This window comes from Bolinopsis microptera, chromosome 3, assembly GCF_026151205.1.
Source record: "Bolinopsis microptera isolate Bmic1 chromosome 3, MBARI_Bmic_1.0, whole genome shotgun sequence".
In the NCBI taxonomy this organism is placed as follows: domain Eukaryota; kingdom Metazoa; phylum Ctenophora; class Tentaculata; order Lobata; family Bolinopsidae; genus Bolinopsis; species Bolinopsis microptera.
This window is the reverse complement of record NC_087074.1, coordinates 17,089,109-17,109,170: the sequence shown is the minus strand read 5'-3', so window position 1 is coordinate 17,109,170 and position 20,062 is coordinate 17,089,109. Positions and strand designations below refer to the sequence as shown.

The window sequence follows — 20,062 nt, the reverse complement described above, 5'->3', positions numbered from 1 at the left end:
AAAGGTCAAATGTAAAACTAAAATCTTGATGCTGATTGATTGACGACGTCAATTTTTGAGCACAGCGCGAGCGCATGCGGAAAAGGACCGCGTAGCTAGTCAAGATGTTGATAAATATTTGGCTTGTGGCGCGATGTGTTGCTCTAACTATAGCCCTCTCGCTTGCAGTAGCGCGCGACCGCCGGAAATGACTTGTGGAACAAGCGCGCCCGCAGCGGCGCGAAAGCACCTGGTTAGCTAAATGAACGCGATGTGCCTTGCATTGTAGGATGAAATCCTACTAGCTGACGCCACTCGCAGCTGTGATGTTCGCTGTACGTCAGCGATCGAAATTTATACGCGTATCACCCGTTAAGATGTGCCACCCGACGCGCCACGCAATTTTTCTCGTTGCTCGTCGCACGTCGACGCCCTCATTAAATTTTTGGAGAAAATCGCTAGACAAAATTTGTTGGACCAGGACGATGTCCTCCCAGGAACCCTGACCGGATGGGGCTTAACTTTGAAAGTAAAAGAGTTGGAGACTTCCGGTTTTTTGTAACATGTTCCTCTTTTAAAAGTAACGTTACCTCTCCAGGAGGAAAATTCAAGACAACGTAATTGTTGAGTTATCTCAAAATCTCCAGAAAAGTCCCCTTTCGGGCCGATCAAAAGTTTGCAACTTTAACTTTGCGGATTCCTGTACTCTGGTTGGCTGAATTGTGTCACGTGGTAGCTGCTTGAACATTGGAATACGCCACGCGTGCAAATCATGCTTGTTGTCGCGCGCGAGGTCGAGCCGTCTGTTTAAATTAAACCAACTCTAGTACCACCACCAGCCGGTAACTTTTCCTGGGTACGAAGTAACCAATTAGGGCTACTAAATGCCGAACACTAGGATATTTCGTATTCAGATCATATGCCTGCAGGCTGTCTGTCGCTTAAGACCATGGTCGCTCTTAACTGAGCGATAAGTGACGTTAAGTGAGACCGTGAGCACCACTTCTTGACAATTTGCTTTTGAATTACGGCCCAATCATGAAGTGAAACAGTACAAGTTGTGTTTTAACGGCAAAATACAGCGAATTCTAGCCCTTGAAAGTTGTAGGTTTGGAAGATCAATACGGCTGCTTTAATTCTTAAAAGTCTTAAGTTAGAACGGCCAAAACACCCTACTCGGCGTCAGCCAGCTGCAGCTAGCCTGGCAGCTCATTGCGCGGCGCGTTGCAACGAGCTTCGTTGTTCGTCGACGTGCGACGAGCAACGAAAAAAATTGTGTGGCGCGTCGAGTGGCACATCTTAACGCGACGGGGGATACGCGTATAAATTTCGATCGCTGACGTACAGCGAGCAGCACAGCTGCGAATGGCGTCAGCTATAGTAGGATTTCATCCTACAAGGCACATCGCGTTTACCTAGCTAACCAGGTCATTTCCGCCTCCGGCGGTCGCGCGCTACTGCAAGCGAGATTGGAGGACTTCGCCGCTTCGACGCGCCGCGCGAACTAGCATTCTTGCTTCGCATCGAACGATCGTTGCTCTGCTTCGCAGAGCAACGATCTCGACGGATTGACATCGTCAATCAACAAGCGAGAGGGCTATAGTTAGAGCAACACATCGCGCCACAAGCCAAATATTTATCAACATCTTGACTAGCTACGCGGTCCTTTTCCGCATTTCCGCAATGTGCGCTCGCGCTGACAGGCGCTGTGCTCAAAAATTGACGTCGTCAATCAATCAACATCAAGATTTTAGTTTTACATTTGACCTTTATGTCAAAAAATCTTTGAATTTTTAATCGGTGGTCGATGTTACCTGAGGACCTCAGGTTTCGTCCTTACTTCGTCACAGGACGATCGGAGCTCGAAGAGCGTAGAGAGTGCTGGCTGGCGTCGTCCTGTGATGGTCGACGTATTTTTGCTTGCTAAAAACGCTTCCCCATATGAGATAATATGACAAAAATTGTTTTGGTCACGTTGCACGTGACCAGTCAATGACATTGATATTTCGCTGCGGACGGTTTGGTGGAGGGTTAGGGTCAACTTTTATACATTATAGGGTCAAAGTTAGGACTAGAGTTGTACACTATTGACATTGTGAGGGTAATACTAATGGTTAAGGTTTATCACTAGCGACCTTTTCATCTGACCACAATATTGCAAAATGCTATGTTGTATGTCACGTGACAAATTTAGCCGAGGGTCGGAAGACGGAGGTCGGAAGTCAGTGGACTCTGTTGGAGTCCGGCGGACTCCGAGCGGAGTCCGCCGAGCTGGCGGACTCCGCCAAGCTCCGCCGGACTCCGCCGGATTCAAGTCTGGTGGAGAGGTCCGGCGGAGTCCGCCAAGCACTCCGCCGGAGTCCGCGGCGGACCGGAGTCCGCCTAGTGGCTTAGTCCGCGGCGGACACTCCGCCGAGCCGCCGCGGAGCCGCTCGGAGTCCGCGGCGGACTTTAAAGTCCGCTCGGAGTCCGCTCGGCTCCGCTCGGAGTCCGCCAAAATGTACTCGAGTCCACTGTAAATACATTTTGGCGGAGCACCGCCGGAGTCCGCTCGGAGTCCGGCGGCTCCGCCGGAGTCCGCTCGGAGTCCGCCCGGAGTCCGGCGGCTCTGCCGCGGACTCGACTCCGCGACGGATAGTGCCTGATAGTCGAGTGAACTAAAGTAATTAATCATCACCAAACCAACCAGCGACTGGGCACTTTGTGATTGAGCAACGAGTTGACACACGTTGCAACCCCAAATTCCACAAAAGGCCGGAGAGGCTTCGGAGAGGCCGAAAAGGCTTCGTGTGCACGAGAGAGGTATACAACGTGTAGCAAGCAACGAGGGAGCCACATAAACAGTCGTTAAGGAATTTGTAAAGATTACACATCTTGTTTAACTTTAAGTTCGTGTTAAATTTCCATGAGGGAATGCCGTGTAAACTGTGTAGAGGGAGTATTGTACTACATATTATTAAAATTAAATGGTTCTAATTCTATATTTGCAAGAAAACAATTGGACATTTCTATGAAGAAAATGGATAACCTTTAGGCAATTATATTTCTAAATTTTATGCCATTGCCCCCACCACCCAGGAGAAGACTTTGATGAAAGGAAAATTTTGAAAATGTCCTACCGGTAGATTTCAGTTTTCAGCTTTCCGCGACCCAAATTTCCCTGTAATTTGAATTACCATCAAGCAATTACCATCTAGTAGCAAGGTCACTGAGGATGGCACAAGACACGATTGGGGTACTGAATTTGAAAGTTGGATTCCTAAAGAAAGCTTTGATTAACATTTAACGGAAAATCATGCAATCATTATAATAATATAATAGAAAAAGAATAATATAATACTGATAGGTGAAAATTCTGTTTTTCCTCCACTATAGCGAGCTCAACAAATGAAACAAGCAGTTAATCACACAAAAATATTTTCGATGGTCTACATCTTCATCAGTTCTGAAATTTATTAATTAAAATTAAATATAACGACAAAGAACATATGTCACATATTATGTGGTAAAACTCTGACAGAAAAATATATTAAATACTACGATACGAAGAATTATGACATACACTGATTACAAAACTAAACAAAACATGAAAGTACTAAACAACTACGAATTGGAAAACTAACGTCACTTAAACTTAAACATAACACAAACTGTAGCACAAGTGCAACTGTTCAACACTAAATTTAGTCCAAGTAAATCCGGCTAAACCGGTAATAGTCTATTCCCCATGCATTATACACAAATTATACACACAGTACGATACACACTTATCCGTGTAACATAAACTTCATTGTTTCTAATAGTAATATAAATAACTCTTCCTTGACATTCATAGAGGGTTCATGTTTACTTATCAAAATAGCTTCAGATATTTTGCGACGTGCAGTACTAGACTGTTTATTTAGAATTAAATGGTGAAAGTTAGTACAGGTACACAGTTAACATGATGTTCTACAACGTGTTTGCCTATTACCTGGGGACCTCAGGCTATTATCAATTATGTTCATAAACATATAGAGATTCGGCGGAATGACAGGCTGAGTGCGGCCCAGTAAGTTTGCCTATGGCATTGTTAGGATATGTGGAGGGATTACTAGCAGCTCTAACATGTTCACTGAATCTATCGTGGCAGGGTCTGTATCAGTATGTTTCACATTCGTAGAAATTCTGGCACAAGTTGCAGTATACTCGAAATACCAAGTTCCTCTGGTCACAAGTGCCGTTGGTGATAAGGGGGCAGATTTTGCAATTTGAGGATTACCTCAAAAAGAGATTTTGGAAGATTTTTGAAACAATTAAGCTTTTCTGCCGTCTCCTTGACCGAATTTTTTTTTTACTGAATTTTTGACCAATGATCGATCAACGAGGTCGACCATCAAGGTACTGGAAGCTGCTGTATTGTGTATATTTGGAGAAAACTTTGGAAGGAAAATTTTGAAAATTTCCTGCCGGTAGGACATTTTCAGATTTCAGCTTTTCGCGACCCAAATTGCACTGATTTTATGCTTTATTGATTTTTTCGCTTCCAATAAATCGATCGCCCAAATTTTAAAAAATTCTTGCGAAAAGGCCCTGATGGTGTGAAAGTAATCTAGTTCGGTGTATTTTTGGACCCTTATTCCGAACCACCCCTCATGATGTAGGGTAAAAATGCTTCCCTAGAGTTATGGGCAAAAACTATTTTGGTAAAGTGACAGGCTAGTAAAACATGAATTCGAATATTTAGGGCTCGGGTAAGGGTTATGGTTAGGGTTATGGATAGCTTCGGCGCGGGGTTGTGGTTAGGATTTGTCGATTACAGTTTATGTAAAACCCTTTTTTCGGCTGCAAAACCGTAAAAACCAGTCACGCGATAATGTTTGGGCGAGCGAATTAGTAAGAGCCGATTTTTTACAGCAATTGTGGGTGGAAGCAGGAAGAAAAGTGAAACGTACTATTATAATCATAGTAAATATCCGAAATAATCTTGAAATATATGCAATGTACATTACACGTCTCTGAAACACTCTCTATCACCATCTCTAACATATTGTCAAATATATTGGGAGGTTTAGCTCCGGTGATTGTGCAACTATTACTACAACTGTAAAAGTAGTAGTATACTGTACACTAGTAGTTATAGTAGTAGTACACAATTCTCAGAATTCCAATGAGAATGGGAGCGAACAGACAAAAACTTATGTTCAGACTTCACAGATCCGAATTTTCATATTAACTTCCAACCAATTTTCTTGAAAGAATTACAGCTCTTTATGCTACAACAATTCTTAGTATAAGTTTTTTAATAAATTAAAACAATTATATCATTGACAATTTATTGTGAGATTACCCCAGGGTGAGTTATAATAGAAAACAAGGGCATTCTTTTTAACTGAGGACACAGTGTAGAAAGAAGTTTTCTTCATCATTAAGTGTTACTGGACGTGGACGATGTTTAAACTTAGTGTAACTTATTGTACTTGGGGTACTTTTATTAAAGTTAAAATAGTTTTATAAATAGTTTTAAAATAGTTTTATATCACATCACGCGAATGTAATCTCACAAACAATCTTATTTTGTACAAAATTCTCATTTTTCGTCCATGCTGCGTCTTTAACTTAGCTTAAATAATTATAAAATCGAATTTAGAGTCAAATAACATGTTTTAATCTCTCTTTTTCTCGAGAAAGAAGATTCGTACTTCTCTCTGTTTCTGCTAAACTAAAACAAGGCAGAAAACTTACAAAACACGCTCATTTAAGACATGTAGAAATCACCTTGTTCAGATCCTGTACATTTCTCAATATTTAATCCAATAAAAGAGCTTTAACAATAATGATCCTTAAAATTGAGACTGAATCATCCTATACTGACTCACCCTAAGAGAACTCGTAAAAGATAAATCAAATAAAATTTAGTAATCATGGGATGATACACGTCTAGAAAACTATTATTTTAAGAAATATCAAACAAGTTTTAAAGAAAATATCCCCGGTAGTAAAAAATACCGTCAACGGTGGTTACCCGATAATCTGTTAATATAAATACCTTAATTACAGTCCAACTATATAATACTATAGTACTACGTCATAGTACTACTATAATAGTGCTATTATCAAACACGGTAAGTGTATTGCGCGTGTAGCAGACATTTTACAGTGTTTTAGTAGGTGATTTTGAAATGGTATATTAATAATATGATTTATTTATCTAATAGCCTGCTACGCCGCGCAGAACACGTGCAGAACACGTTTTTTCTCTTTCACACAACTCACACTCTGTAGACATTACACACCACGGCCGCTACCAAAGCCTACTCGTCTGTGTTTGTCTCAATTAACTGTCCATTAGCGAGTCAATTATTCAATTAACTGTCCATTAGCGAGTCAAATATTTAATTAACTGTGGGTCCTACTGTCCAACTATCTGAATTCGTCACAACTTGTATCTGAGCTGCTATCACGTGACAACACGTGACTAGTCACTCCGAACGTCTGAACCCGCAGAAATGATCAGACCAGCACTGGACCTTTGGTTTGAATGAACTGCTCTTTTGGTATCGTTACATCTCCTCCAGTAAACCTGTAATTAGATTAAATTAGGTAATTAGCGACTGTAATAACTAAATATCTGTACGAACTATAATCTGGGCGGCACTCTCACCCAAATATTTTGTAAACTAACAATATTCCGACACACAAAATGACAAAATAAAAAGAGTACTGTATTATAAAACTAACCGTCTGAAAGTGAACTCGTAGAAGGGATGGGCGGGAGTGTCGGCATCCTGAGAGTCCTCCGTATCACTGAACCGCACTCTGTCCTCGTCGAACGAGTCAAAGTACCGCGTATCTGTCGGGAACCGCAACTCTGAAATTCAACAGATAAGAACTGAAACTCCAATATTAGAGTGATAAGAGTCCTGAATCAGGACTCCTGATCCATGTTCTAATTCTAGGATGTTCTAGTAGCAGAATGTTCTAGTTCTAGGATGTTCTAGTAGCAGAATGTTCTAGTTCTAGGATGTTCTAGTAGCAGAATGTTCTAGTTCTACTAACCAGGTATCATGGGAGCCCGGGTATCGTGCAGGTTCTCCCACGTGATCTCTTCAAAGAAACAATGCTCCTTTATTTCATCAGCTCCACACCTTCCCAGTCTGCAGCAAAAGTAGCTTGTTAGTTGTGTAATGTGTATACTAGCTAACTACTAGTAGCTTGTTAGCTGTTTATACTAGCTAACTACTAGTAGCTTGTTAGTTGTGTAATGTGTATATACTAGTATAGTATAATATATATATATTATACTGTACTATAATATATATTATACTGTACTATAATATATAGTCGTAACTAAGAGGTTTTACTAAGAGGTTATCATGTAGATAGTGTAGTTTATCTGTACGTCATATTATGTAACAAGTTAAACTCACCTCTTGTCGGAGTCCTGGAGTAGTTTGAAGATAAGGTTGATGCTGTTATCACTGATGTTAGCGTTTATTGGTATAGACAGACAACATCTCCAGTTTATAATGGACATTTGTATATCCGCAGCTGTGTTCCTGAAATTGAGGTTACATCATTACACGTGATATCGATTAACTCATTTCAGGTGTAATCTATTTCTCGGTAATTATCGGGATTTTTAGGACCCAAACCATTTATCTGTATATAAGCGTCATTACAGACGTTTGGATAAGTATTTAATATATCTTGAAGTAAATCTGTTGGCTAGTGCCTAGTAGTAGTATTAGAACTCTATTCTTCTATTTTAGTTAACATCTGACTTTCACTTTAATTACACCAGGTGAGACCCACGCTAAACTAATAACTGTACAGGTCGCTATTGACTTGTAATTCATTATATTTCTATACTGTCCTACTTTTAATTACAGCTCAGCTGTTCCCCACTCAACATGATCTTTATTAAACTTAAACTTTATTTAAACTTTATTAAACTTAAACTTTATTTTATTTACCGTCATGATCTAGAGAACACTAATTCTTCACAACTAATGCTATGTGCCTGATATCTCCTCTACTTACAGTGATCTCTATCATGTGATCAGTTCTGTAAGTTCACGTGAACTAAGCCGACTAAGGTACATCCTTATAATCACCTCCTCCGTTATATAATAAAGAGACACCTGTTATAGAGTGGAGTACTTGTAAATTAAATAATGTTTTAGACTACTACTGTGCTATTCAAATACAGATTTCTCTCCCATTTTTATTACTCCTCTCAATTGTTTACAGTAATAACGATGGTTACTTCTTTACTTTAGGGGCTGCCAATATTTCGGTTTTTAACGTTCAATACTCATGCCATTATTATAGTGGTGACAGCTGTAAATGTAAATTGTAAGTCTATAATTATTCTACAATGTTACTGCTAATTACTGCTAATTAATACTAATTAATGCGGTTAACAAGTTCCGTTTATAGGCAATATTTATCGTAATTGTAGTAGAATATCATGCCAGCATTTTATAGATTTACCCAAGTTGGCAGCGTGTTTTGGTTGCGTTAGTTTAATTTGCTTCTTTTGCCTAAATCTGTTCAATATGTACAATATACATTATACACGTATGTCGACACAGCAATCAATTCCTCGTGTAATCCCATGGCCACTCAGCAGATATCAAACCTAACCTCACTAAACCTCATTTCCACCCAGCAGATAATGAACGAAACCTCACTAAACCTCATTTCCACCCAGCAGATAATGAACGAAACCTCACTAAACCTCATCTCTACCCAGTAGATAATGAACGAAACCTCAGCATACCTCGCACTGTCAGAAGACAGTAGAACAGCAGCAGAACAAGCAGCCACAACAGTGTGGTGTTGCTTGTGCCTCCTCCTGGGAATCCTGGGCAACTGTCTCCTTATCTCCGGTATCCTGAACAAAGCTCTCAAACTAGATAGTATCTCGATATGGATAGTGCTGAACCTGAGTGTGGCGGATCTAGTGCACATGGTAATGGTTGTACTGCCCATGTGTATCTCTAACCTGTCAGGGAACGTGTGGGTGCTAGGAGAGACACTCTGTGTGGTGGGGAGTGTGTTTGTAGCTGTAGGTCTCGTGGCTAGAATAGTTCTAGTCAACATGTTTGCAGGACACCGCCTAGTCAGGTGCATGTTCCCGTTTAGGAGCTGGTGCTCTCTCTCTACATCTCACTCCAGGGTACTAGTTACTGCTACTGCTCTACTTATCAGTAGTATATTCCCTGTCTGGAACCTGGTAGCTCACTTTAACGGTTACACTGTAGCTGTGTTCTGGGCGATAGGCTCTAAATGCGCAGGGTGGCCTCTGCACCATCAGACTATACACCGAGCTCTGACTGTAGCGCTCTTTGGAGCGCCTTGTGTTCCGCTGGCCCTCTCTAACTTTACTCTCATCTGGTTCGCTGTCAAGAAATCCCGGGCGGTTAAAAGCTCCCCGAATATGAAGAATATATTTGTAGTTATACTGGTTACCCTGCTGATGTTGCTAACTCTTATTCCCATCAACCTGATTAACTTCTTCAAGGACCCTGTCATGACCAGTGTTTATTTCCTCAGATTTGCTACTTTGTTCCTGAACGTGTCTACCTTTCTTAACCCTCTAGTATTCTTTGTTACTCACAGTTCTCTGAGACAGTTCATAATGAACTTCTTCTTAACACGATACCAGGCACATGAGAGATATGTTTCTCAGTCTATGTGACTGTTGTTCAACACTACTACTACTACTGGCTGGTATTTAGTTAGTTCATTAATAGGTAGAGATCATATTTTGAGTTATGCAATCCTTATAAAAGTTATGATTATCAAAATAGATAATTATCAAAATAAATAAATATTTAAATATACAATATAATAGTCTCAAAATCGAATGTTCCTTTTTATTTATGATTAATTTTTGTGTTTTATCGCTTACAAAAAGCATATAATATGAGTTTTAATGGCTAGTTAAGTGAGTTAACCTATCTATGACATATACATGCTGTAAGCTTTGCAAAACACGAAGCAGACCAATTTATAGTAAGATAACAAATATTAATATTACAAAGTATCCAGAACAGTTAAAGTAACTACAAAGTACACACTAAAGTTACTCACGCGTAAAAGGGAGGTTTGCCAATGATCATCTCGTAGAGAATGACCCCGACACTCCACCAGTCGCACTCGTGCTGATACCACTCTCTCAGCAACACTTCAGGTGCAATGTAGTTGGGGGTTCCTGGGTGCAGGGTTCTCAACTACTACTACTATTACTACTACTACTACTACTATTACTACTACTATTACTATTACTACATCAACAAATACCTCAAACTATCTCAAACTAAGTAAGTTTCAATAAATTTGGAACAAAATATGTAAACACAAATTCCAGCTTCTATTGCTCAGTAAATTTGATGATTGACATAACAAATTAAAATTTAAGTTACTAACCGACAAGAGAGTGAGCTAGACACCTCTGATGAGCTCTCCTCCGATCCAGGGGTTTCTCGTGTTTACTCCTATCTCCACACTGACACGTGTTCTCTTTCGAGAGCGCCTCGTCGTAGTCAATACTGGCGTGTCTATCATGAGGTTGCCCCAGAGCTGCTCGGTACCGAGAGGAGTCGTGGGTCCAATGAAACCCGGTACAAAGGCCGAAATCAGTGAGTTTCAAGTGTCCCCTCTCGTCTATTAGAATATTGTCCGGTTTAATGTCCCGGTGAATGAAGCCTAACTTGTGCACACTATCTACTGCACACACAAGTTCTGCTATGTAGAAACAAGCCGCCCACTCCGGAAATCTGCCGTATTTTATTAATAGACTCATCATATCCCCTCCAGGCACATAGTCCATCACGAAGTAGAGATTACCCTTGTCTTGGAAAGAGAAGTGGAGTTTAACAACCCATTTATTATCAGCCTCTGACAATATGTCCCGCTCAGCCTTCACGTGGGCGGTTTGGTTCCGTTTCCAAACTTCCGCTTTTCTGAGCGTCTTCATGGCGTATAAAGTGCCAGTGTCGGATTTCTGAACGAGTGACACCTCACCAAATGATCCTATGCCAATAGTTTTAATCTTAGTAAACATGTCCTTGTTAATTTTAGATCGTTTGAGCCGGAGGAAGTCCGACTCTTTCTGCGCGAACACTATCCTGAGTCTCCCCTTCTCATTTTCAGGATAATCCTTGATACTTGCTTCAAATTCATCACGCCTCTTTTTCTTGTTGGCTGTCTCTTTGATCAAATTCTCTATTTTCTGTTCTAAAATGAATTTAACAGCTTCGCTTGGGACCGCTGGTTTCCGATTAACCTCAGGTTCAACCTCAGGTTGTTTATTCTTCCTTTTAGGAAGTGGAGAAAACATTTTAAAAGGTTTCCTTTCTGAATCCATAGTCTTTTTAAGAGGGTGCGCCGGTTTTTTAGGCGGTTTTGCAGGAGCCACATCGGCTTTCTTAACTGGTTTGGGGGATAATACCGCCCCTTGATAAGAGTCATTTTGAGTAGCAATGTTCTGATTGAGTTTCTTGATCCTTTCCTGCACAGAAACCGGAGAAGAGGCCAAGTTACTGCCGTCCTCGTTGGAAGAACTCGGCAAACCACTACTGGAAACTGGTGGTCCGGGAAATGGTGGGAGTTCTGGTAAAGCTGTCGGGAAACTACCATTAGGAGTCTGAGAAGAGGGGCTGCTAGTTTTACTACTCTCCTCGGAGCTGTTAGCATACCCAACCTTCTGGAAGTTAGTGCCGGAGAAGTAAGGAGGGAGGTCTCCTGGGTCCCTGGTCTGGGGTTGTTTGTACTGTGGGGTGGGGTTGTAAACATCAGGCCTATTACTGCTGTTATATAAGGAGGGGTTGGAGGTGTATTGGGGCGGTGGGGAGGCCTGTCTGCTAAATGGATCCTCTGGTTGAGTTGGCTCTTGATAATAATTCTGATCAGGATGACACGCTGCGACAGGTCCAGTTCTGGGTGGAAGATATTGCGGGTCTATTTCTCTCCGTGCAGGGGTTACAGGTTGAGGATACTTAAGGTAAGATATCTGGCCCGGATTGCCTGACATGAAACCTGGACCTACTACGTAGTTCTTCCCTGCTGAGTACGGCGAGTACATCGGTTGACCCTGAAAAGTAACTAGATTAGCACACTTCCAGTTAGATTTATAAAATAGATGTTTAATGGATTCGAAAAGTTTCCTGCCACTTGTATTGAACAGTGAGTTAAATTATATACGCTAATCTAACTGCGTATAATGCGATTACACTATTAATTGCACGAGGCGCAGCCGAGTGCAAATTGATACAATGATCGCACGAGGCGAAGCCGAGTTCGATTATTGCAGTTATTTCACGAGGCGCAGCCGAGTGTAATAACTGGTGTAATCGCATTATACATGCAGTTAGATTCGCGTATAACTCCACGTTTCTGATGTTGTAATCAGTGCAATTAGTTTATAATCGCACCGACTATTTTGTAAAAACCAGTGCGATTATAAACTAATTGCACTGTTCTGAAAGCACTGAGCAACTCAAAGAACCATAACTAACACTGTAGTTCCCGTAGCTGTCGTGAGAAGGTTGCCCGTATGATGTCCTCTGACAAGGGTTAGTATTGTTGTAGGAAACCGGGCTCTGACTCCTAACTCCGCCGGCAGGGCTGGGTGATCGGGCTCGGTCCACATCCGCCAAATCTGGACTTGCGATGTTGTCTAGTGATCCGTAACGGTCCCTGGTGTCATTAACCGTTCATTTCAGTATTACAAAGTTATAAATCAAATCAAAATCAAATCAAAATATAATGACACAAACATCATCAAAAATATATCTACTAAAGTTTAAAATTATCTAAAATCTATTGGCCTAAACAACTAAGTTAAAATGAATATAATTTACATACTCATATAATATAAATACGCTATAGGATGAATTTAAATTTACAAACCATCAAAAGTTGAATTATTGATTGACAGCAAGAAAACAGAAAGCTAAAGTCTTACATGAGGTCAGCTCCGGCATTCCTACATTTCTGCTCAATCAGCATCCTAGCAATGTCCTCCGCTGTACTAGTGGTCCCATGTTGCTGGGCAGCGTACGCAGCCACCTCCTGCGGAATGTGTGTAAATTCCTCTGTTCAGATAACACAGCACACACTTCTTACACGCCGGCTGCTTACTCAGCCAGATTATCATTCAATGTTTAGAGAGTTATTTCAGTTATTTGAGTTTCAGGGACTCGTTTGATGACAACACTTACAGTCAATAGTGAGTTAGTACTTTGAGGATGCGGGTCTAAAGTCATGATATGCAGGAAATGATACAATGCATGCATCGGATTCTTTGTGTCAATCTTGCTAAACAATATATACACGCGCGCGTAGTATGCGCGTCATTTGCGCGCTATGAAACACCAAATAAGACTCCCGCGCGTTCCATATTTTCCTAACTTAAACGGCCATATTTCATGAAGGGGGTGTGCCCTGTAAAATAACACCGCACAAAGAAGATAAGAAGACCACTAGGACTGCTATTTATCAGTATCATCGCTGGGGGTCTCTGATAATTTCGCTTTCGGCTTTGTCCAATCATAATAGACAAGGACCTCTCTAAGATAGGGTTCGGTTTGTATTTAGTAACAGAATAAGCATGATGTGGAAGCAGCTCGAAATAGTCCCATTGCATCATATGAGGTGTGGGTGACGACAAAAGAAGACCAAATAGAAATTAAAGTAGAACAAAAATAAAATTGTTAGTTTGTGGGTTAAACGTGCTTTAATTTCACCAAGATACTATCAATTAGTTAACTGACAGTACAGTTGCTATTAATGTTCAATATCTTAAGGCAATTATTGATATGATATTTTCATATTAAACAAGTTTTGAACATCATCAAACAATTTTTATTATCAGTGTCACATAAACCGTTTTGGGTTCCAAAAATTAAATTTTGCTGCAGTTGAAAAAAGGCAACATAAAATAACTGTGAAGAACCTGGGATCTTATAAATAGATCAAATGTTACGGTTCTACTTATCATGATGGTCGGAGATATTACATAGATGACAGAGGTCTTCATTGTATGTGCTGGTTTTCAAATCACAGACATGTTCTTAGAGTAGTATGACAGAATGACATATGCCCATATATGGTGTTATACGAAAGGGTGAGAACATATGGTAGAATTATTAACTGTCAAATGTCAAAATAATAAGGCGAACACAGCTATCTGATCTAATAGTACAGTTTACTGATAGTTTAAAGCGAAATTTGTTGCTAGACTGTGAAACTACCTCTTCATTATACCTCTTATTCACTTCATGTATTGCCTTTTATGGTCATAAGTCGCGCGTCTGGCGTCAAAACATCGTAATTTGTACATGTTATTGAACATTTTCTATTCCACGGTGCAAAATCTTTGAAGTTTAAATGTATAAGGAGTTAAATTTGTATTTCATGAGGCATGAGTATTATAGTACCTTTTGCTTCCAATATCCTACACAGATGAAAGTTAAGTTAATATTTGGGGAGTATTATTTGAATCAGAAGTAGTGGCTCTTAAAATGAAACCCGATTTACCTTACACTTATAGTTAGAGATACAGGGGAAATACTACGGTTAACCGGGGTTTTGAGTTTAGACTCCCCGTCGGATTAACCAATTAGGGGTTAGTGTTCACAAGCACTCAAGTAAATGGTAATTAGTGGGAGTAACGAACCCGACAAGCTCACTCAACAATCGACATCAGGCACCCACTTTCCAAGCATCGCGTGAGATCTTAATGAATTAAACATTTGGGGGAAGGGGAAGAGGTACTGGGCACCAGGATAGGGTTTTATTATATCATAAAATTAAAACTGATTGCAGAGCATACAGTGGATATAATCTAGCTTCCACCCCCGTCCAGAAATCGGGCACAATTCTTGTTACGGACTACAATTTGTGTAAATAAGTAAAATCAAGATTCACCCTGACTTCCAACTGAATCTTCTACAGTAGAAGAAGTATTTCGTATGAATAATGATGTTTTGGCAGTGTAAAAACACACATACAATATATTCAGGAACAATTTTATGATCTCGTCTGAGTTGACACAATACTGATGTCACATGACAAGTGATTACTTATAATCAAATCTACTAATTACTAATCAATTAGCATCTTGATAAGCAATGTGGTTTGATGGAGTCTGAATGTTAGCGCACATTTTATCATTACACCTAATTACCTATCTTTACATGTACACTGTACAGGATCACAACAATGCATCATAGATGGAGTCATGTTTCAAAATAGATGAGTGACGGCAGTGTTGGTTACAGTAAGGTTACATAATAAGGTGACCCACTAAGGTAACACAGAGTCTACATTTATAATTGCGGTGTGGTTGTAGACAGCAGGATCATATGCAGTATACAATTTTTTTTTTTTTATATAACTTTATTCAAATCAAAAATAGAACATAAATGAACATCTTAAAGATCTGATAAGTAGCCAGAAAAAAAAAGAAAAACTGATACACAAGCTATAACAAATTCTTCCATCCCGCTCTATCAGAGGCTAAAAGTCTTAAATTGTACAAATCGTCTGTATTTACAAATGGAATGTTCCTGCTACCTAAATCAAATTTAATAGTCTTAAGCAAGTTCGACTGGTGTCTACCTACTCTACCCTTTTTTGTACTCTGACTCTCTACTGCAAAGTGTAATGCAAGCTGTGCAGGTGAGTTAATGTAATATATAATGTAATATAATTATACTGTACAATCGTCAGACGCATATAATGACAGGTTTGTAATGAAATTAACTGCGTGTGAGTTATTTTAAATTTAGGTAATTCACGCAAACATTCACTTTTTAAACTATGGAGGAGAAATAAGACAACAAATAACAAAACATCGTACAACACAAAACTGACATTTAACCCTATAAGTTACTACTACCTTACAAGTATGAGTAAAATATAACTACCTTGATCTCTTTAAAGTATTCCCTGACATCCTTGCGAGTTTTCCTTCCCATCCCACACCCAGTTCAATCACCGGTATTTCAAACACAAGAAAATATTTCCAAACAGAAGGAAAAGTGCCAAGAAAGGTAGTTAACTGACAAGTCCAGGCCTCACATTCCAGCAAGGTGATCTAATAAAGCAGCTAGGAGTGAAAACACATAAAAATACAAGTACAGTGTACAGGCCAACAACAGTGTAGAGCAACAAGTGGAATGTACAATACGCGGGTATAACCCAAGGGGAGCTGTCAGTAACGTATAATTACCGCATTCCAATACATATTTGGGTGGAAATTACGAGTACTGAATCAACAACATAATATATACCCTGATTTCAATACCTCGCAGTTTACGTAACGTAATAGTAGGCTAAAGAAACCCAGTTAGTTACTACTATGGCTTGTAACCAGCCAACTAATGCACCCAGTCTACTTTACTCAACAGCCTTCAAATTCCAGACATAGTTTCAGGGACAACTCATGTTTCTATGTGGGGGATCTTATTCTCAATAGTAACAACAGTCCTGTATTTCTGTGCACCAGGGGCTCCTTGTACGTGATTAAAAGTATTATCTTTTAAACATGTTGTATGAGTCATGTCAGGAGAATGTCATCGCTTACTGGACGCTGTCACATGTTTCAGACTTTATATAATATCTTTAACATAATCACTTTAGGAACTATAATAAGTATCAACACATTGGACTACTGCACATGTGGGGAATTACTTATTGGAGAATGACCTTTTGGGTTTGAGGAATACACGATGATTATTTGATATGTTACATTGAAATGTGTAATAAATGTCACACGATATGTGATAGCGGCTATATTTAGATACTTTAAACTTAGGTAGCAACCCTGCATTACTTGTTTCAATATATTGTACATACAGTATAAGTAGGTGTAATAGGTTCTTATACACGCAGTACCTTCATTATTTAGGGTATTTTCATTAACAATATAACATTGTAATATTATATCATATATTTAAATATTATATTATATGATGTTATCGTCTTTTCGTTAATATAAGTGTTACACTAAAATATAGAGTCTCTTTGTAATACGTTACAACTATTCGACAACAGGTTGATCCCTTCTTGCATCATATTAAGTCTCACAATCAACACTGTTTGTATTATACTGATAAAAGAGACCAACAGAACAGCAAATAAAACCCTTGAAGGAACAGCCACACTATACACACAAGTTTAAACACAAGCAAACACACAAGTGTGATAAACAAACGAACCAATGCAAATGGTATTTAACCGCATCTAGCAATGTAAACAAGTACACAGCACCGTATTGCATGTGGTGTACTCACTGAGTGCAATTGTAAAGAGTGGTCACTTGCATCCATGGTTATTGGAATTTGTAGTCATATTTACTGATATTTGATATTACTTATATATTCTTATTGTTAACTGAAATTAAATATTAGGAACTTGTAGTCGTGTTACCTGGAATGTCGTCAAAAGTCGTGGTAACTGTTATGTAGCCATGGTTAGCGGTTACTGCAATGTAGTCATGGTTACTAGAATGTTGCCCTGGTAACTGCAGTGTTGTCATGGTTACTAGAATGTTGTCCTGGTAACTACAATGTTGTCATGGTTACGGAAATGTAGTCATGGTTACTGCAATGTATATGTTGTCATGATTAATGTTAATGTAGCCATGGTTAGTGGTTACTGCAATGTAGTCATGGTTACTAGAATGTTTTCATGGTTACTGAAATGTATTCATGGTTACTGGAATGTATTCATGGTTACTGGAATGTATTCATGGTTACTGGAATGTATTCATGGTTACTGGAATGTATTCATGGTTACTGGAATGTATTCATGGTTACTGGAATGTACTCGTGATTACTGTTACGTTGACTTAACTAGCTTCAACCTGCTACCTGTTAGTTTCTACATATTCAAGCCTGTAATTCGACCACATTCCACTGAAATACCTTCATTAATTTGCTCCTAAGGCTCATTCCTGTAACACCTTGCTGGATGTAAAGGTCAGCAGATCTCCTTTTCACATTCCAATTAGACAGGAGATAAGATAAAGTGTATAGGAATGTGGAGATATGAGATAGCATGGCGCTATACATTCCGAGCACGGTAACGAGCTTTTCAATTTGCAGAAATATTTGGCAGAAAATATGTGGACGTGGCAGGATAATTTTGATAATTCAGGCATTTCGGCGGAATGGTGTTCTAATAATCTTAAAATGCTGGCAAATTATTGAGACCCTCTCACTGCTCAGGATTGCTTGGAATTTCAAAGTACTTATATAATATATAATACCAAGTACCAAGATTTTCCATTCACAAATTAACGAACATTTCAACCATGACCTGACAATGAAAAGAATGTAAATTTAGTAGCTAAACTATTTCACATCGTAGAAGAGTAAGCAAACCTGTCTGAATCCCAAGTTGTAAAGATCCTGAGCAAGTCGTTTAGGGTCGTTCTGTTTGTGAGCACTAGGGTTAACCACCAAGCTAGAGAGATGTTGAGGCAGGACTATGGGCGCCTGGCTGTTTGTTGGGTTGTTGTAGAACTTAGGTGGATTGTAGGCTGACTTGAGAAGTGAAGGTATTTCTGAGTGAGTGGGAGGAGTTTTACGTTTGAGACGAGGGGAACCCATAGCAGCTGCAGGCTGCATACCTGGGGTTTGTTTTCTAGAAAGTTTAGGAGAGTTGAACCTTGGTGGTCTGTCAGCAGCAGGGGAAGGGGAGGTAGAGAAGGCAGGAGCTGGAGAAGTGTACTGAGCAGGAGCTGAGGAGGGGTACTGAGCAGGGACTGAGGAGGGGTACTGAGCAGGGACTGAGGAGGGGTACTGAGCAGGGACTGAGGAGGGGTACTGAGCAGGGACTGGAGATGCTGGTTTGTAGGAATTGGGGGGCACAGATCCAGGGGGCTGTCTATACACAGCAGGAACAGCATAGGGACCTTGAGAGGAGACGGGATTGTATGGAGAGGTATTAGACACGATAAAAGGGGGGTCGTCTGTTGACTCTATCATGTCTTGTTGCGCTTTCTCTTGCTGCATTATTAGGTGCTGGTGCTGTTCTGTAAGTAAACTTGACCTCCGAGACTGGGAATCCTGGGGAGTAATGTTATAGTTATAGAACTAGGTCTACATAAAATAATATATATCCTAAATTAAATCAGAACCACTTAAAATTCTTCGATCGATCTGGATATTTACTAACTGGGAGGTTATTTGTTTGACACGTGGCAATGATACCGTGTATTAACTGGTCAGTTAATCACTGTCACGTGTGAGTAAAAGTTCACCTCTCAGTATCCAGATCTACACCTCATGGTACTCAATTAAACACATACCGGGGTCCAGTCAGCAGGTAACTCATCTCCTAGCTCCCCCATCAACCTTAGGTGTTTCAGATTGTCAGCAATGTTTTTCAGCATTATGGAGTGTTCCAGTCGAGACATCTTCTCTGATGCATTATCCATCCTGACTACACATTCAAGTAGAGTTATTAAGATGACGCTACATAACAAACCGAAATAGAGTGAAAAATAATAAATTATAACACAACGAGATATCAAGTAATAACTAGGTATTATCTCATGAGTTTTAAAGACATTTCTATTATTAGCTGTCACTTATACCATGGGAAAAATGAATATCTTAATATTGGACATAAGTAAAGAAGAACCTCTAGTATATAAGGTAATTATCCGCTGTGAATAAAACGTCATTAGTTATCACACATAAAACTATTAAGTACTTAAAGGTAATACAAATGACATACATAAGGAATTAATCTAAAAAATGATTAAAAAACAGTTAACACCAACTACATAACTGCTTTTAATTCTCTATTAATAGAATTTAAATCAAATTGTTTAAATGTGTATTATATGATTTACTAGGGGGCCTAAATTTAAAAAATTATTTAAACATACATTAAAATATAAAACAAAGAATGACATGATAATAATAGATCTCTCAGGGGGTCACCAGAGGGTCACTAAAGGGTCACTGATTATAGGGTCATCAGATGTCAAGTTTGCTGGTGGTCTTTAGGGGACCTTAATAAATTAATATAATGAAACTATTGATCGCACCATCTTGCAGCCAACTTATGAGCAGTA

The 20,062-nt window shown here is 39.5% G+C and overlaps 3 protein-coding genes across 5 annotated transcripts in view; 1 reads left to right on the top strand and 2 right to left on the bottom strand.

The window, feature by feature from the left end:
* Nucleotides 1–20,062, bottom strand: part of LOC134812705 (POU domain, class 2, transcription factor 2-like) — a 1,142,226-nt gene that overhangs the window by 259,839 nt on the left and 862,325 nt on the right. The gene's annotated exons all lie outside the window — the stretch shown is intronic.
* LOC134812377 (V-type proton ATPase subunit e-like) overlaps nt 1–20,062 on the top strand; it is a 54,175-nt gene that overhangs the window by 22,360 nt on the left and 11,753 nt on the right. The window lies entirely within an intron of this gene.
* Nucleotides 4,921–19,418, bottom strand: LOC134812676 (serine/threonine-protein kinase LATS1-like). 2 transcript variants are annotated; one of them, XM_063820179.1, is made up of 10 exons: nt 19,289–19,418; nt 18,360–19,046; nt 12,935–13,041; nt 12,486–12,666; nt 10,396–12,061; nt 10,060–10,180; nt 7,389–7,517; nt 7,018–7,115; nt 6,700–6,829; nt 4,921–6,541 (listed from the first exon to the last, which is right to left on the bottom strand). In XM_063820179.1, exons 1-10 carry the CDS (start codon nt 19,415–19,417, stop codon nt 6,472–6,474), a joined length of 3,318 nt encoding a protein of 1,105 aa, XP_063676249.1. In that variant the 5' UTR covers nt 19,418; the 3' UTR covers nt 4,921–6,471. The 2 variants fall into 2 exon arrangements, with proteins under 2 accessions (XP_063676249.1, XP_063676250.1); XM_063820180.1 differs by lacking the exons at nt 18,360–19,046; nt 19,289–19,418 and adding an exon at nt 15,900–15,971.